At 39.2% G+C, this 13,252-nt stretch overlaps 1 protein-coding gene across 3 annotated transcripts; it reads left to right on the forward strand.

Moving 5' to 3' along the window:
* Positions 1-1,903: 1,903 nt before the first annotated feature.
* LOC128763059 (selenocysteine insertion sequence-binding protein 2-like) lies at positions 1,904-12,631 on the forward strand. Of its 3 annotated transcripts, XM_053871799.1 has the most exons (17): positions 1,904-2,093; positions 2,416-2,528; positions 2,606-2,762; positions 2,842-2,917; positions 3,170-3,439; positions 3,521-3,612; positions 6,109-6,243; positions 6,891-6,974; positions 7,033-7,131; positions 7,213-7,342; positions 9,117-9,283; positions 9,359-9,476; positions 9,545-9,707; positions 9,779-9,999; positions 10,429-10,583; positions 11,658-11,853; positions 11,922-12,631. In XM_053871799.1, exons 1-17 carry the CDS (start codon positions 2,085-2,087, stop codon positions 12,032-12,034), a joined length of 2,298 nt encoding a protein of 765 aa, XP_053727774.1. In that variant the 5' UTR covers positions 1,904-2,084; the 3' UTR covers positions 12,035-12,631. The 3 variants fall into 3 exon arrangements, 2 of the variants coding, with proteins under 2 accessions (XP_053727774.1, XP_053727775.1); XM_053871800.1 differs by lacking the exon at positions 3,170-3,439; XR_008415604.1 differs by lacking the exons at positions 11,658-11,853; positions 11,922-12,631 and having other exon boundaries at positions 9,855-9,999; positions 10,429-10,573.
* The last annotated feature ends 621 nt before the right edge of the window (positions 12,632-13,252 follow it).

Genomic DNA, 13,252 nt, shown 5'->3' on the forward strand with positions numbered 1-13,252 from the left:
CCATCAGACTGTTAAATTTGTGATCAGCTTTTGTTATTTTATTTTATAACAGCACTTTATTTCGAAGCACTTTCCTAGTTGGTGGGACTCTCACTGACCATGGCAATAAATTCTATTCTGATTCTGATTCTGAAATGTGTGATTTCAATTAGCTAAGTCTAAAACATTAAGACCACCATTTTCACAAGAGTTTAGTAGAATATTTTAGATTGCAGGTGTTCAGCAAACTAATGAAGTTCTTATTGGATTTATGAGTATTGTTGTGAGGCCACTTATCCAGTGTCTCATCTAAAACAACATTGAAGCACCCCCAATAGTAAAACAGCATGAGAATTTGTAAATAAATTATCTGTTAATAAGCCTGTAACGGATGAAATGAGTGCATCATTTTCAATTTTTCGTCCTGAGTCCAGCACATAGTGGCTAGCTGAACAGTGACGGAAAGCCTTCCATGCGACAGGTGATGTCGATTATATTGGAGCGCTTGACTCCCTGTCAAACTTTCCAGCATTGTCCAAACCACTCCAAATTGGAAAAGGACTTGCTTCTTCACTGACTACCACCCTTTTCTCAGCGCTGAAAACTTTCATTTATGTCCATGAGTTCACATCTAATGGTGTCCACCATCGTCTCAAGCGAATCACTCATATTATGAGCCCAGAAAGAGTGCTGTTGGCATCTTGTGAGTTATCAAAAGAGCAGGTCACTTTTTTAGCAGCTCGAGGCTGACTTGGAAATTATTAATAGTCATTAATATAGTCAGTTGTGCAGTGGTCTCTCATCCAATTCTTTTTCTCTTCATGGACTGAGACACGCAGTCTGTTTTGAATTTTTTTTCATCCAATCGAATTTTCAGGAACACTCTTACAAGAGATGGGTTGATGTTGCCAGTAATTTAACTTTTTGTGAATATTTCATGTTAAGTAAAACATGTGCAGAGAGCTCACTTTCAAAGAAGATTTGATTCATTCGTATTGTGTGCATACTGATTCAAGAATGTTGTGTCTGGTGGAGATAAACCAGGCGTGGGACAAAAGAAGTGAGTGCACCTTTGGCCAGTATTTTTCCACCAAAGTCTACACCAGAGTCTGACGTTTATATTGCCTTTGCCCATCATTCACATGTGCTGAAGGCCATCAAGATTGGCCAGTCAGATTTTTCAGCATCCACTTTCACAGTTGTGATGTTTGAATGGAAAAGAAAACATAACTTTTGTGCGGAAAGGTAAATACAATAAGATCAGAAGTAATGCCCCTCAATTGGAAATTGGCTTCTCAAGAAGATTGCACAGAATGACACAAGGTTCTGTGCAACAAAATCCTGTGGTTTTATACTGGTGAAGTACAATACTGATGGCAGTACACATAATGTCTACAATGTTTAATACCGGCAATTGTCACTGTTTATACACATCATCCAACGTATAAATTGCTTCATTGTTTATCACAGCCTGTTTAGCACAGACAAATGTCCACTGCAATAATGTGAGTGAAAATGTGGAACTCATTGACAAAGGAAATGAAAAACCTGCACAACATGGGTTTTTAAGAAAATGTATCATAAACTGCTAGTTTACACAGGTATAGATATACAGGTTCATACAGGTTTGTCGCACCATCTTTGTGGGGACCGCTCATTGCCATAATGCCAACCTCTCACCCTTAGCACTCACTCTAAAACAAATACCTTAACCAGGACTGAACCAGGTTGTTCCTCAAATTGAGGCTTAATCTTGGGGGTGTCAAAAGGCTAAAGCTAGTGTCAAAGCTGGACGATTTTAGCAGAGATGCATTTATTTTATTATATTTTATTTTATTTTCACTGATGATTATTAGATTCGCGATCCACACTCCATTCCGTGTGGTGGCGGTAATGCACCAAAACGTTGTTTGCCAACCGCCAATACAAGGAAGAAGATCTCGCTAACAAGCTAGCTGCTGGTGTACAACAGGTTGCCAATGGTTGGCCGACTCGTCACTGCTGCCGATCGTGACAGATGAATACTTATCTCTTTCATGAGGAAGAATGACAACCCATGGAAGATCAACAAATCACGTGAAGATGTGACTTCATTTTGACAACAAATGGAGACGGTAACGGACAAAGATCACATGACATTGTTTAGCGGCTACTTTGTTAGCTCGCACTATTTAATCTTCTTTACTAACCTGTCAACGATCGTGAAAGGTACTGAAGCAGAAATTGTCACGTTATTGCTTTGCTTTTACTTTTCCTCGCATATTGTGTCCGTCTCTCAAAAGACGCTTGATCGAGACTTTACAGAACTTGGCCATCAATATTCGTATCGTCGGGTAATTGATTAATTCATCTGGAAACATGAAAGCAATGTGGTTTATCCAATTTTGTGACGGGCGATCCCGTGAGCTCTGTTTGTGACTGTTTGACTTTCTGCAGGGAGGAGAACTATCAAATACTGGGAGGCCTTACAAACACAAGATGAAGTCTCCTGAAGAACAGACAACCTCATCTTTCCTTCATTCTTCAAAAGAATCCAACAACTCGAGGAGGTGAACACAATAGAATCACAACGAGAATACAAAAATCACTATTTTGCTAATGTGTGTTTGTGTCTCTTTTGTCAAAGGAGTCATTTTGGTCAAAAATCGAAGCGTTTTTCCAGTACAAAAGGAGAAAAATCTGGTGCAGCAAGGAATTCTAGCAGCTTCGGTTATGGTGCTGAAAAAGAGACCAGCCATGATCGCCGTCGCATAGAGAAACCACTTTTCAATCCCAGTGCAAAGGTTTGTTCTGCATATAACCAATAACATTGAAAATTAACAACATTCTTAAAAGGATTGTCATTTGTTTTGATCTGTGTAGGCATCAACACTCAGCAGTAAGGATACGGCACAATCAAGAATCAACAGCACAGAGTCCGCTGATGGACAGCTGAAAGGTAAACATTGGGGGTATGCAATGATTGGAACATGCTTATGATCTCCCAAAGTGCATTTCTGTACTTGCACACTGACTGTCACTTGCAGATAGCCCTGAATTATTTTTGTTATTCAAATCAACATCGTGTTGTAATGGAATTGCAAAGGCTGTAATTTTGAAAGCGAAAGTACTACACTACTTGATCAGTTTTCTGATCAAGTATTGTGTTCAGTAAAACATTTTCCTTCATGAATTTTTTATTGATCCTCAGATAATCGTGATCCAAGATTGACACCAAGCTCTGCTCAAATGCCCATTCCGGAACACACGTACGGCACACGCTTTAATGTAAAGATGGCAGATTTCACGGAGTTAAGTCGCATGGCATCAAACAGACCAGACATTAAACTTGTTGAAAAAGACACTTGGAGTCAGAATGCTTCATCCATGAGACCTTGGTCTCCGTGTTTGAAGGGTGAGTTACCAGCCACTGACCCTCGAGTCGCAGTTACTTCGGAAAACTCTTTTGACATCTCTTCAGGTCAGAGTCTAATCACAAAATTTTGCATTCTGAAATTGTAACTCACTTTATTTTTTATTTATGAACATTTATTTGTTACAGGACATCAGACAGTTATCTCCTGGGCCGTTGTGGCCTCTCAGCTGCCGAAAAAAGCTTCTCCAAAAGAAATGACTATCAGGGACATTGAACAGGTCAGACAGTCCATGTCTCCGAATTGTGGCTTCATTTTCATCAGTCATCTGTACCTCGTCAAACATTTTACTTTTATTTTAGGGAGAGTTTTTTTAGCAGTTTTTTTTGCAGTCTTGTGTGTAATATTTATTAGTTTTGTCTCACTTTATGTGTTACAATTTCCATTTGAAGCTTTATTTGGAACCTTCTTAAGAGCCAATAATGCAAAAATGAAAATACTTGCAATTTCTCAACACATCTTGAGAAATTGATCAGAAGTGTGTCATTAATTGATCTCCATATTCTCACAGCAATGAACATGCATTCGAGCATATTGTCCTCTAAAACCCACAGTGCCAAATAAAATCACACATCCAAAAAACCCTGTTAATTCTTGTCATGCCACTCCTGAATGCCATTTTACTTTTGTCATTGTTGATGATGTTTTGACAGGGTTAGTGGTTGGTTGCTTGACATTTACTTGATGGTTACATTATGGCTATGTTTCCCAGAGTACAGTAAACTGGGAATTTTGAAATATACAAATAGGTGCCCCTGAAAAAAAGTGACTGTGAAGAGGAAGACTCAGATTTGTATGTTGAGGGAGTGGACTTGAATGCTGATGATGTGCAGGAAGAAACCATTGACTGAGCAAAAATGCAGAGAATTGCTTGATTGAATATTTACATGTCAAAATTGGAAGATTTTGGAGGAAGTTGGACTTTTTTCATTTGAATGGGAGTTTGTGGAGATTTTGATGAATGAATGTTTATTTCTATCTTCTCTTATAGATTTTAAATATGTTATATGACAAATTATGACATTTTACGTGTCTTCTTAATTGCTACAATGCTTACAAATAAGTCAGTATTTCTTCTTACATGATGCAGAGATTGAAAAGGAACAAAGTGAAGAATAGTTCTGTCTGTTGTTGACATGACATGTTGTGTTGTTACTGTCAATCAGTTTTGTGTTACTGCTTATCAGTTGTGTGTTCCTATCATTCTTTTTTCTTGTGTGTCTATTCTTTTTTTAATTCTTTTTGTCCTCTCTGTGATGATAACCTTCAGTTCCCTCTGATCTTGGAAGTCTCTTCTCCTGAGTTTGTGTCAGAACCATTTTCTTGAAAGCCATCATGCTGTTTTGGTTTTTCATTGTCTTTGTCAGTCCCCCATTTTTACTCCTATTATTACAGTGTACATTTGTCTCTCTGTGATTCTAGCATTTGGTTGGCAGATGTTTTCTCTTCTCTGCTCCTCCTCAATAGGTGTTAGTTTAACCAGTATTTGTAGATGATCTGTGTGATGATCTGTCTGCCAACAATGTGCCATTTAAAACAGCAGTCCATTTTTGGCACTAAACCCGACCAGCAGTGTTTGTCTCTTTAGTAGCTCAGGTAGCTTCAGTACTCTTGCGTCAGCAAACAGCTCATTGTGTGTGCTCTGTAATATGCCTCGTACATTATTATATAAATAGCCTTCTTCTGTAGCAGAAGCAGTAGTCTTGTCTTACTTTGGCAGGTGTTCTCCCATACCTCGACTCAAAAGAGTAGTAGTTGTGGGAGTATCAGTACAGTACAGTATTCTCAACACTTCCTCATTGAAGTAGTGTTTGAACTTGTTCATTATATACAGCTTTCTCGACATTTTCTTTCTGCTATGTGCTTGTCGTCTATACTGAAACTCAGAAATTTCACCTCTGATACTCAATCTGATCTCTTTCCATTGAGCCATTTTATTAGTTTTCTTCATTTCCATTTCTGTGTTTTCAATTAATGGTTTTAGATCCTCTCCACTGTTGATTGTCATCTGCAAACAATACTATATTCCTTTGTTCTGACACCACACAGACATCATTAATATATAGTATGAACAATTTGGGACCCGGAACTGAGCGTTCAGGCACTCCACGTTTCTGGATGTAGGGTTTCATTTTTTTAAGTTGGGTTGGGACATGGGTAACATTGAGCCCAGTCCTCGTGTTTTTCTTCTTTCATTAAGCAAGCAATTACAACATGTTGTTTTCCATTTACTATTAAATATATGTTGAAAACATTTTGTATGCATGTTTTCTTATGACTTTTGTTTACGTTTATGCTCGGCTATATTATACTTCCCAGTTAGTTACCTAAATTCCCATCAATACCCATAATTTCCTTTATTCCCATTCAAAGTTTCTAAAATTCCTGAGGTTAATTTACCATGGAAATTTATCAGAAACTGTGCACCCCTTTGCAGCCCTACTCACCAGCTAAACTCAAGCACACCACTCCCAACTGGGTTATTTTGAATGAGTGCAGCATGGCACACTTCAACTCCCACTGACTGTAAAATCCAGGATTTTAGGCACAAATGTGCTTAAGCATGGAATGTTTGCCCAAATGCGTGTACACCCTTGGTCGCTGTTTTGCTTTGAAAATCCTCCCATAACCAGTAACCTTTCTTCTGAGTTTGATTCAATATTTCAATGTGTCTAAAAACAGATGAATCATATTAACTCTTTATATTCTGTTGTAGGGTGAAATCATGGCCCACCAGGAAGAAATCCTCATGGGCAAGAAGAAACGGAGGAAGAAAAAAAAGAAACCGAAAGATACACTTGATAATGAGGATGGAAAGTGTTCGGCTAGTCAACAACCTCCCAAATTTGAGGTACTTATTGGGGAAAACTACATTTCTTTTCATTTTCTCATAAAAACTGTGCATTTTAGTCATGTGCATTTTTACATTGAGAGACAGAACAAGCACCACTGCTGAAAGATAGCAATATTTTCTCTGTTGGTCAGTGTTTGTCAAAAACAAAGATTCCCATGGCACATATGCGAACTGTAGTCATAGTAGACAAGCAGAGAGACGAGTCAGTTTTTCTGCAGTCTGTGATTCTCCGTCTCATGTGTTTTCTGCATCCGTCTCTGGAGCTTTATTTCTTTATCCTAATAATGATCTTTATAATCTGTTATCAATTACATATACAGTTGATCCAGTAATTTCAGCTTTACACATATTACATACCGCTATTCGTCGGTCTTTCGCTGAAACACGTCCACATCACAGACCAGTTGGCAGTATCCAGAGAATCATCCACTGATAGTGGTTTTGTCTGCGTCATCCAACCATCCGGTTTTGTCTGTTTTTTTGGTGGTAAAGGTCTTGGCAAAGTTTTTGTCAGAAGATTTTCAGTGACAGACTTTTTGGTGCATCCCTAGTTTTTATTTCAGTGTAGACAATCTTTTGAAGTAGTATTGAGTATTGAAAATGTACTTGGTGGGTGATCATTTTGCTTCATTTGTCATTTCTAGGATGTGGATGAGTTCCCTGAATTAAATACAACTGGATTTTGTGAAGTAACACACAGTGGCTATTCACCCAAACTACGCAACCAGGTAGGGAACTGTGACCCATTTTTTAAAGAGGCTAGAGTTAATATGGAACATCTTTTAGAAGGATATTTCTGAAGATGGACCCCATCTCTTTGCTGAAAAGTTCAAGGAAAAGTTGTCTCTGAAGTCGCAACCAGCAGAGATAAATAAGAAAGCACAGGTTTCAATTATTGTATTTCTTACGTTGGTCAGAAGAGAAGATGCATCATGTGCAATTATACCTATTACCCATTATTTCCAGAAAAGTGAGAAGACCTCTGGAAAGAAGAGTAACGCTCCAGTTCAGCTCGACATCGGGAACATGCTGGCTGTCCTCGAGGAAACGCATAAATCTAACAAATCCAAGTCGGACGTCAAGTCAGTCATCTCAGGTCAGCCACATTCAAAAAAAGCACCTTGTGAATGTAGAAAAATGAATTGAGGTTGAAGGGGGTAAGGCAGTCTTCACTACTTGGCTGGCAAGAACAACAGAGAAGTTTACTATGCTGTTCCTCTTTGCTGTGATATTCAGTCACAGATTAATAAGGGTGCTTTCACACTAGGGGTTCTGTCTCGAGACATAGCTCTTTTGTCTCAGAAGTCCGAGATGAGAACACAAGCGAGTCGGATTTTGGCCGCCGAACTGATCCCCGCTGGAGACCTGCACTTTGTCTTGTGAAACTCTCAGCAGATTGCTCAGCGGGTGGTGATCTTCACACCTCTGGCGACTCAGTGCTAGATGCCGGAAACTACATGTACAGCGCAACTCCACACAAACCTGATAAATGCTGGGAAGTAAAGGGTCAGATCCCTGTCTGGGCGGACAACATCATTCAAAAACAACTTCTCAAACTCCCAGAACACTGAGGTGTGCAGCCGGGAATGCACACCTCAAAGTGCACTTCGCAGCACAGCGCAGGGAAGCGGTTTGGGACTCGATCGCGATGTGTGCAGATGTTTGATAACTCACGTGTTTTCGACTTCATTAGGCTGATAAACATCTGATTTTATTAACAGACAGATTTGCTTAAATGAATAATGCCGCGCTCTTCAGAAACTATTTTCAGCGCAGTGGTCTGCATGAGGACATCAAAGAGGCAAGACACTGATTTTCTCCAAGTTACTGAAGATCACCAGACTATTCATTGATCATTTCTGACGTCGGCATCTGAACTTCACTTATTAAAACCTTCTTGATCGTCAATAATCTCTCTTGCTGTGTTCAATGTGTTGCGAGAGCAGCGTGGATCAATCCCCGTCCCCGAGCGTAATTTTCCTCAGTGTTCTGGGAGTTTGAGAAGTTGTTTTTTAACGATATTGTCCGCCCAGACAGCGATCAGACCCTTTACTGGCCGGTGACGGAAGTTTGACAAGTACAGAAGCTGGTCATGTTGATGACTTCTTAGTAGAAAGATGTACATAAAGAGGTGCAGATCTCGGACGTCCATCACTCACGACAACATGCTGTGTTTTGATCATGAACTGTGCCGTCGTATTGCTGATGACGCATTCACATGAACAAAGCCTCTTCCGGTATTTGCTGACCCCGTCTGGGTGGAGTTAGAAGTGAAAACGCGGAGCGAGGCTCGCCTCGGAGTGAGGCAGAGGTGTGAAGAATCTCAACGGTGGGCAACTCGGATTCAAGCTCCCGAGACAGAACACTGCTGTGTGAAAGCGCCCTAAGTGACGGACAGTCTGTCGACTCTAAGCCACTGTAAAACACTGAACTGTGTTCTTTGACGTCATGATTAAATCTCATTTACCCCAAGCAGTGCTTTCAAGTATACCTTGGGGTACATGAACTCCAATATAACTCTGTTTTAAGGTGTGATCAAAGCCTTGCTTAATCACAAATGGCCTTGTATGAAATTTTTCTGTTATTCGATAATAACATCAGTGAAGTGTCAACTTAATTATCCCATCTAAAATGACTCTTCCAAAGAAGTAATTCAAGTCAACATCATGTTATCGCAGTATTTGGTTAGTAACAGGGTTGGTAATTTTTTTCACAATATACTTTTTGTCCCAGTGTCCTGTTCTAGTTGCATGTGTTGGAACAGTCTGATGTATCACTTTACATCTAACAGCACCATTCTGTTGCTAGGTGTATCTCAGTACATCTTTCATGTAAAAGAAAATGCTTCTTTTTTGCTTATTTTTTTGTAGTAGGTGGGGGTCTTCATTTTATCCCAAAACAGCCACATGTGCAGAAGAAACAACCATGGCAGCAGGAGAAAATTGCCCACAACCCTTTGGACTCCACAAGTCCTCTAGTCAAGAAAGGCAAGCAGAGGGAAAAGCCTAAAGCCAAGAAACCCACTCCTCTTAAGAAGGTTACTGCTCATGTTATGAACAGCACTGAAGTCTGTCTACACAGCTAGGCTGATAACATTTCTGTTGTCCAATAGATCATCCTGAAAGAAAGGGAGGAGCGGAAGCAGAGGCGTTTACTGGACGAGCAAGGTCTTTCTCCTGTGCAAGTCACTGACACAGTGGAAGAAGAGCAACACACCACTAACTCAGCAGGTCAGATAATTGTGGTGTTTCTACACAACAGAACAAGCAACTGAAACAAATTAGTACTATCATTCTAGATGAAGAAGATGGCACCGTAGTCCAAGAGGGGGGTGAGACTTACTTGAACGACACAAATGACAACAACGTAGAGCCTCCCATAGATGAAGGTTTGGAGCGACAATCCCCAACTATCACAGACTTCACTCTAAAGCCCAAGATCCACAGCAGAAAGTTCAGAGAGTAAGTGGTTTAGTATAACCGTGCACCGTTCTATATCATCACCCAAATATTGATTTTATACATTGCCTCAGTTACTGCAGTCAGATGTTGAGCAAAGAGGTGGACGAGTGTGTAACAACTCTGCTGAAGGAGTTGGTTCGATTCCAGGACCGTCTCCACCAGAAAGACCCAATGAAGGCTCGCATGAAGCGGCGCATTGTGATGGGTCTCCGTGAGGTGCTGAAGCATCTCAAACTCAGGAAGGTCAAGTGTGTTATCATCTCACCCAACTGCGAACGTGTCCAGTCCAAAGGTGTGTTTTCTTCACACAGCTCATGGATACCATACCACCTCTTCCATCTCTGTCTTGAGTGAAACTAGAAATTTGTATTTTAATCCCACATCAAACAAGCAACAACTCTTTCATTTCAACATTGTCTGAAGGATCGAAAAGGAGCAGAGAAAAACTATTAATAGTTTTCGGTCCATGATTGTTAGATCCAATTGAAGCACAAAAGCTCAGCCTTTAAGAATATTCTGTATGTAGTCTGTAAGAAAATAAAAGATGAGTTAAATCAGGCTTTGAAATCGATGTTAAACCACTACCCTTATACATGAATCAATAGATTTGCAGAATTCTATGACCCGTTAGAGTAGTGGTGTACTACTTCCTTCTATAGTTGAGGTGCTGGTACATTCAAATGGTATGGTCAAGAATTTTCAGTAATGGTGTTGATTTTAGGAGGCCTGGATGAAGCGCTGCACACCATCATCAACACTTGTCGTGAGCAGGAAGTGCCGTTCATATTTGCACTCTCCAGAAAAGCTTTGGGTCGCTGCCTGAATAAAGTGGTGCCAGTCAGCCTGGTGGGGATCTTCAACTATGATGGCGCACAGGTGAGCTCCTGATGTTCTCCTGAAGTTACCATAATATTTCACTTCATGCAATCATTTATCGATGTGATCCTGTTACTATATCAATGGCGCCCTCTGGTGGCAACCAGTGTCACAATGTATGTACCGAAAACTTGTGTATTATTGAGAAAGGCTGTAGTTGTCCTTTTGTTGTAACACTTAAAAGCCGTAACTTTGACATACGTCAGTGTTCGTTCCTGCCTGACATTTTTTTGGCCTGTCTAGCGTAATCACAGCATAATTGTGATACACATGTTTGAACATAAGTGTACAAGTAACATCCGACTTACGACGTGCTCAACTTACGTCCACCTGTTACGTCTTAACCTTTTTGATCTTGGCTCCCACTTTTCGCCGAACAAATGGGCCGGGGGCCCATTACATTAATGGAACTGATTCATTACTCTTGATTTCATTTGTGATCAATAACCATATTTAATTTACTTACACGTAAGCAAAACAAAACCTTGTGAAATGACATGAAACCGTGTGATTATTGCAAAGATATTTGTCATAGAAAAGTCCAACCAGCAGCAGAACCAGGTGCAAGTCATATTCATCAAATTTACAAAAGAAAAAAACGAAAAAATACCCTTGATGCAAACTGTTGAGAAAATTGGGAAAACTGAATAAAATTCGGAATAAAATAAGTGTAAAAAACCATGTCTAAATAAAATAAAAATAATATATTTTATTTAAACTCCAAAGAAGATATAAGTAAAGTGTAAATAAAAGTTTCGCCATTTCAAAACTGATCAACTGGTGCTTTCATGAGCAGTTTTTACTGTTGGTGGTTGCATTACTTTTTATCAGATTATCTGATCTTTATCAGATTTGCAGCTGTCAAGTCTATTCATTGACACACTACTGCCACAATATGTGGCTTATGTAATAAAACGGAGTGTCGCGCGGCCCTCACAGCCCAAAAGTGTAAAACAAAAAAACTTCTAACTGCCTTCTAGAAGGTGCTCGCTGCCCAACCGTGGTCCCCAGCCCTATGGTTAAGAATCATTTCTTTAGAGCACAAAACTTCACAGTTGTTACCTCCACTAACAGGACCACTACCACAAGATGATTGAGCTGTCATCTGAGGCAAGGAAAGCATATGAGGTGATGGTCTGCAGTCTGGAACATGCTGAACATGAAGACGCAGAAGACTGGCAGGCAGCAAACGTGGAGCTGAAAATCAACAGACAGAGCTTCACTCGGGAGTCTGATCCTTTCCCCGTACTACCAGAGGAACCAGAATACAGTGAGTCAGATTTGTTCAGCGTCATTGGAGGAAACTCTGATCAATGAATCTCCTCTTTCTGCTATCAGTCAAAATTTGGAAGACTCTTTTGAAGGACTGCAATCATGAAGTTCTGGACTTCCAGTCAAGGCTGGTGGACTTGGGAGCTGTGTGTCATGTGGAGGATGATGAGCCAAGTTGACGAGAGGTCACGGACGCGTCACTTCAACCCCTATCTTAATTTCGAATAGTCAAACTCTGAAATCACACCTTTGATTTATAGGTAGAGCTATTTTCATGTACATTCATTGTTGAAGGACCAGCCTGCATTTAACTCTATAATGTGAACTTACCAGTTAGCCGCCTCATTGTGTCCACCGATGATCTCAAAAGATTAGCTGTAGTTATTTAGTTGTTAGTGAAATTAGAACCTTTGAGTTTTGTCTGCCCAAAATCTCAGTGAAGTTTTACAGCTCTGATAGTTTCAAACTTCCTTATGTCTCATAAAGCAGATGGCCATAATATTGTTAGTCATTAGTGACTACATGATTATTTTACTGTTTGCAACTCTGGATTATGTATTACAATGACATAAAAAACATATCATGAATTATCTATTACAAAAAAGCCTATTAAGTTGTTACTTCAAATGCATCCACAAAATATATTGTTCTCTGTTGAAGTTTGGGAATGTTGCATTTGTTTAGAAACCTCTGGGTGGCATCTTAATCATAATAAGCTTCTCTTTGGCTAAGAATTGAGATTATGAATGTAAATAATTAAAACTACAGGATTTGAAGTTGCTTGTGTGCTCCAGTATTTATTTATGACCTTTTGCAGTGTGAACATAGTGTTTTCAAATCAAGATCTGTTTTTATTTTGGTCAATCTGTAGTGCTCATAAAGTCAGTACTACTGGTAAGTACAATATCAACAGATTGTTTTTAGAGAATCAAGAATAAAAAAAAGACAAATGTTGAAGACATGCATGCAAATTCACATGCCTGAACTGAAATAGATAGAACAAAATAATTGACAAAATTATTACACACACATCCATAAAAACAAATACATAACTTTTCACATAATTAAGAGAATGAACACAATAAAAAGAAGATACTCGTTATCAGGTGTTCTTAACCCTTTTGATTTCAGGACCCACCTTTTTCCAGAACAAAAAACCTTGTGAAATGACATGAAACCATGAAATCATCGCAAAAATATTTATTTTTCATCTAAAAGTCCAACCGGCAGCTGAACCAGATGCAAATCATATTCATCAAATTTACATAAAATAAATAAATAAATAAATACACTTAATGCAAACTTGAAAAAACTATATACCATTAATCAAATTCTCAATAAAATACATATAATAAAACTATGTCTAAAGATCATGAATTATTATTTTTATTTTCAAT

The sequence above is a fragment of the Synchiropus splendidus genome, chromosome 7, assembly GCF_027744825.2.
Source record: "Synchiropus splendidus isolate RoL2022-P1 chromosome 7, RoL_Sspl_1.0, whole genome shotgun sequence".
NCBI classification, from domain to species: Eukaryota; Metazoa; Chordata; class Actinopteri; order Syngnathiformes; family Callionymidae; genus Synchiropus; species Synchiropus splendidus.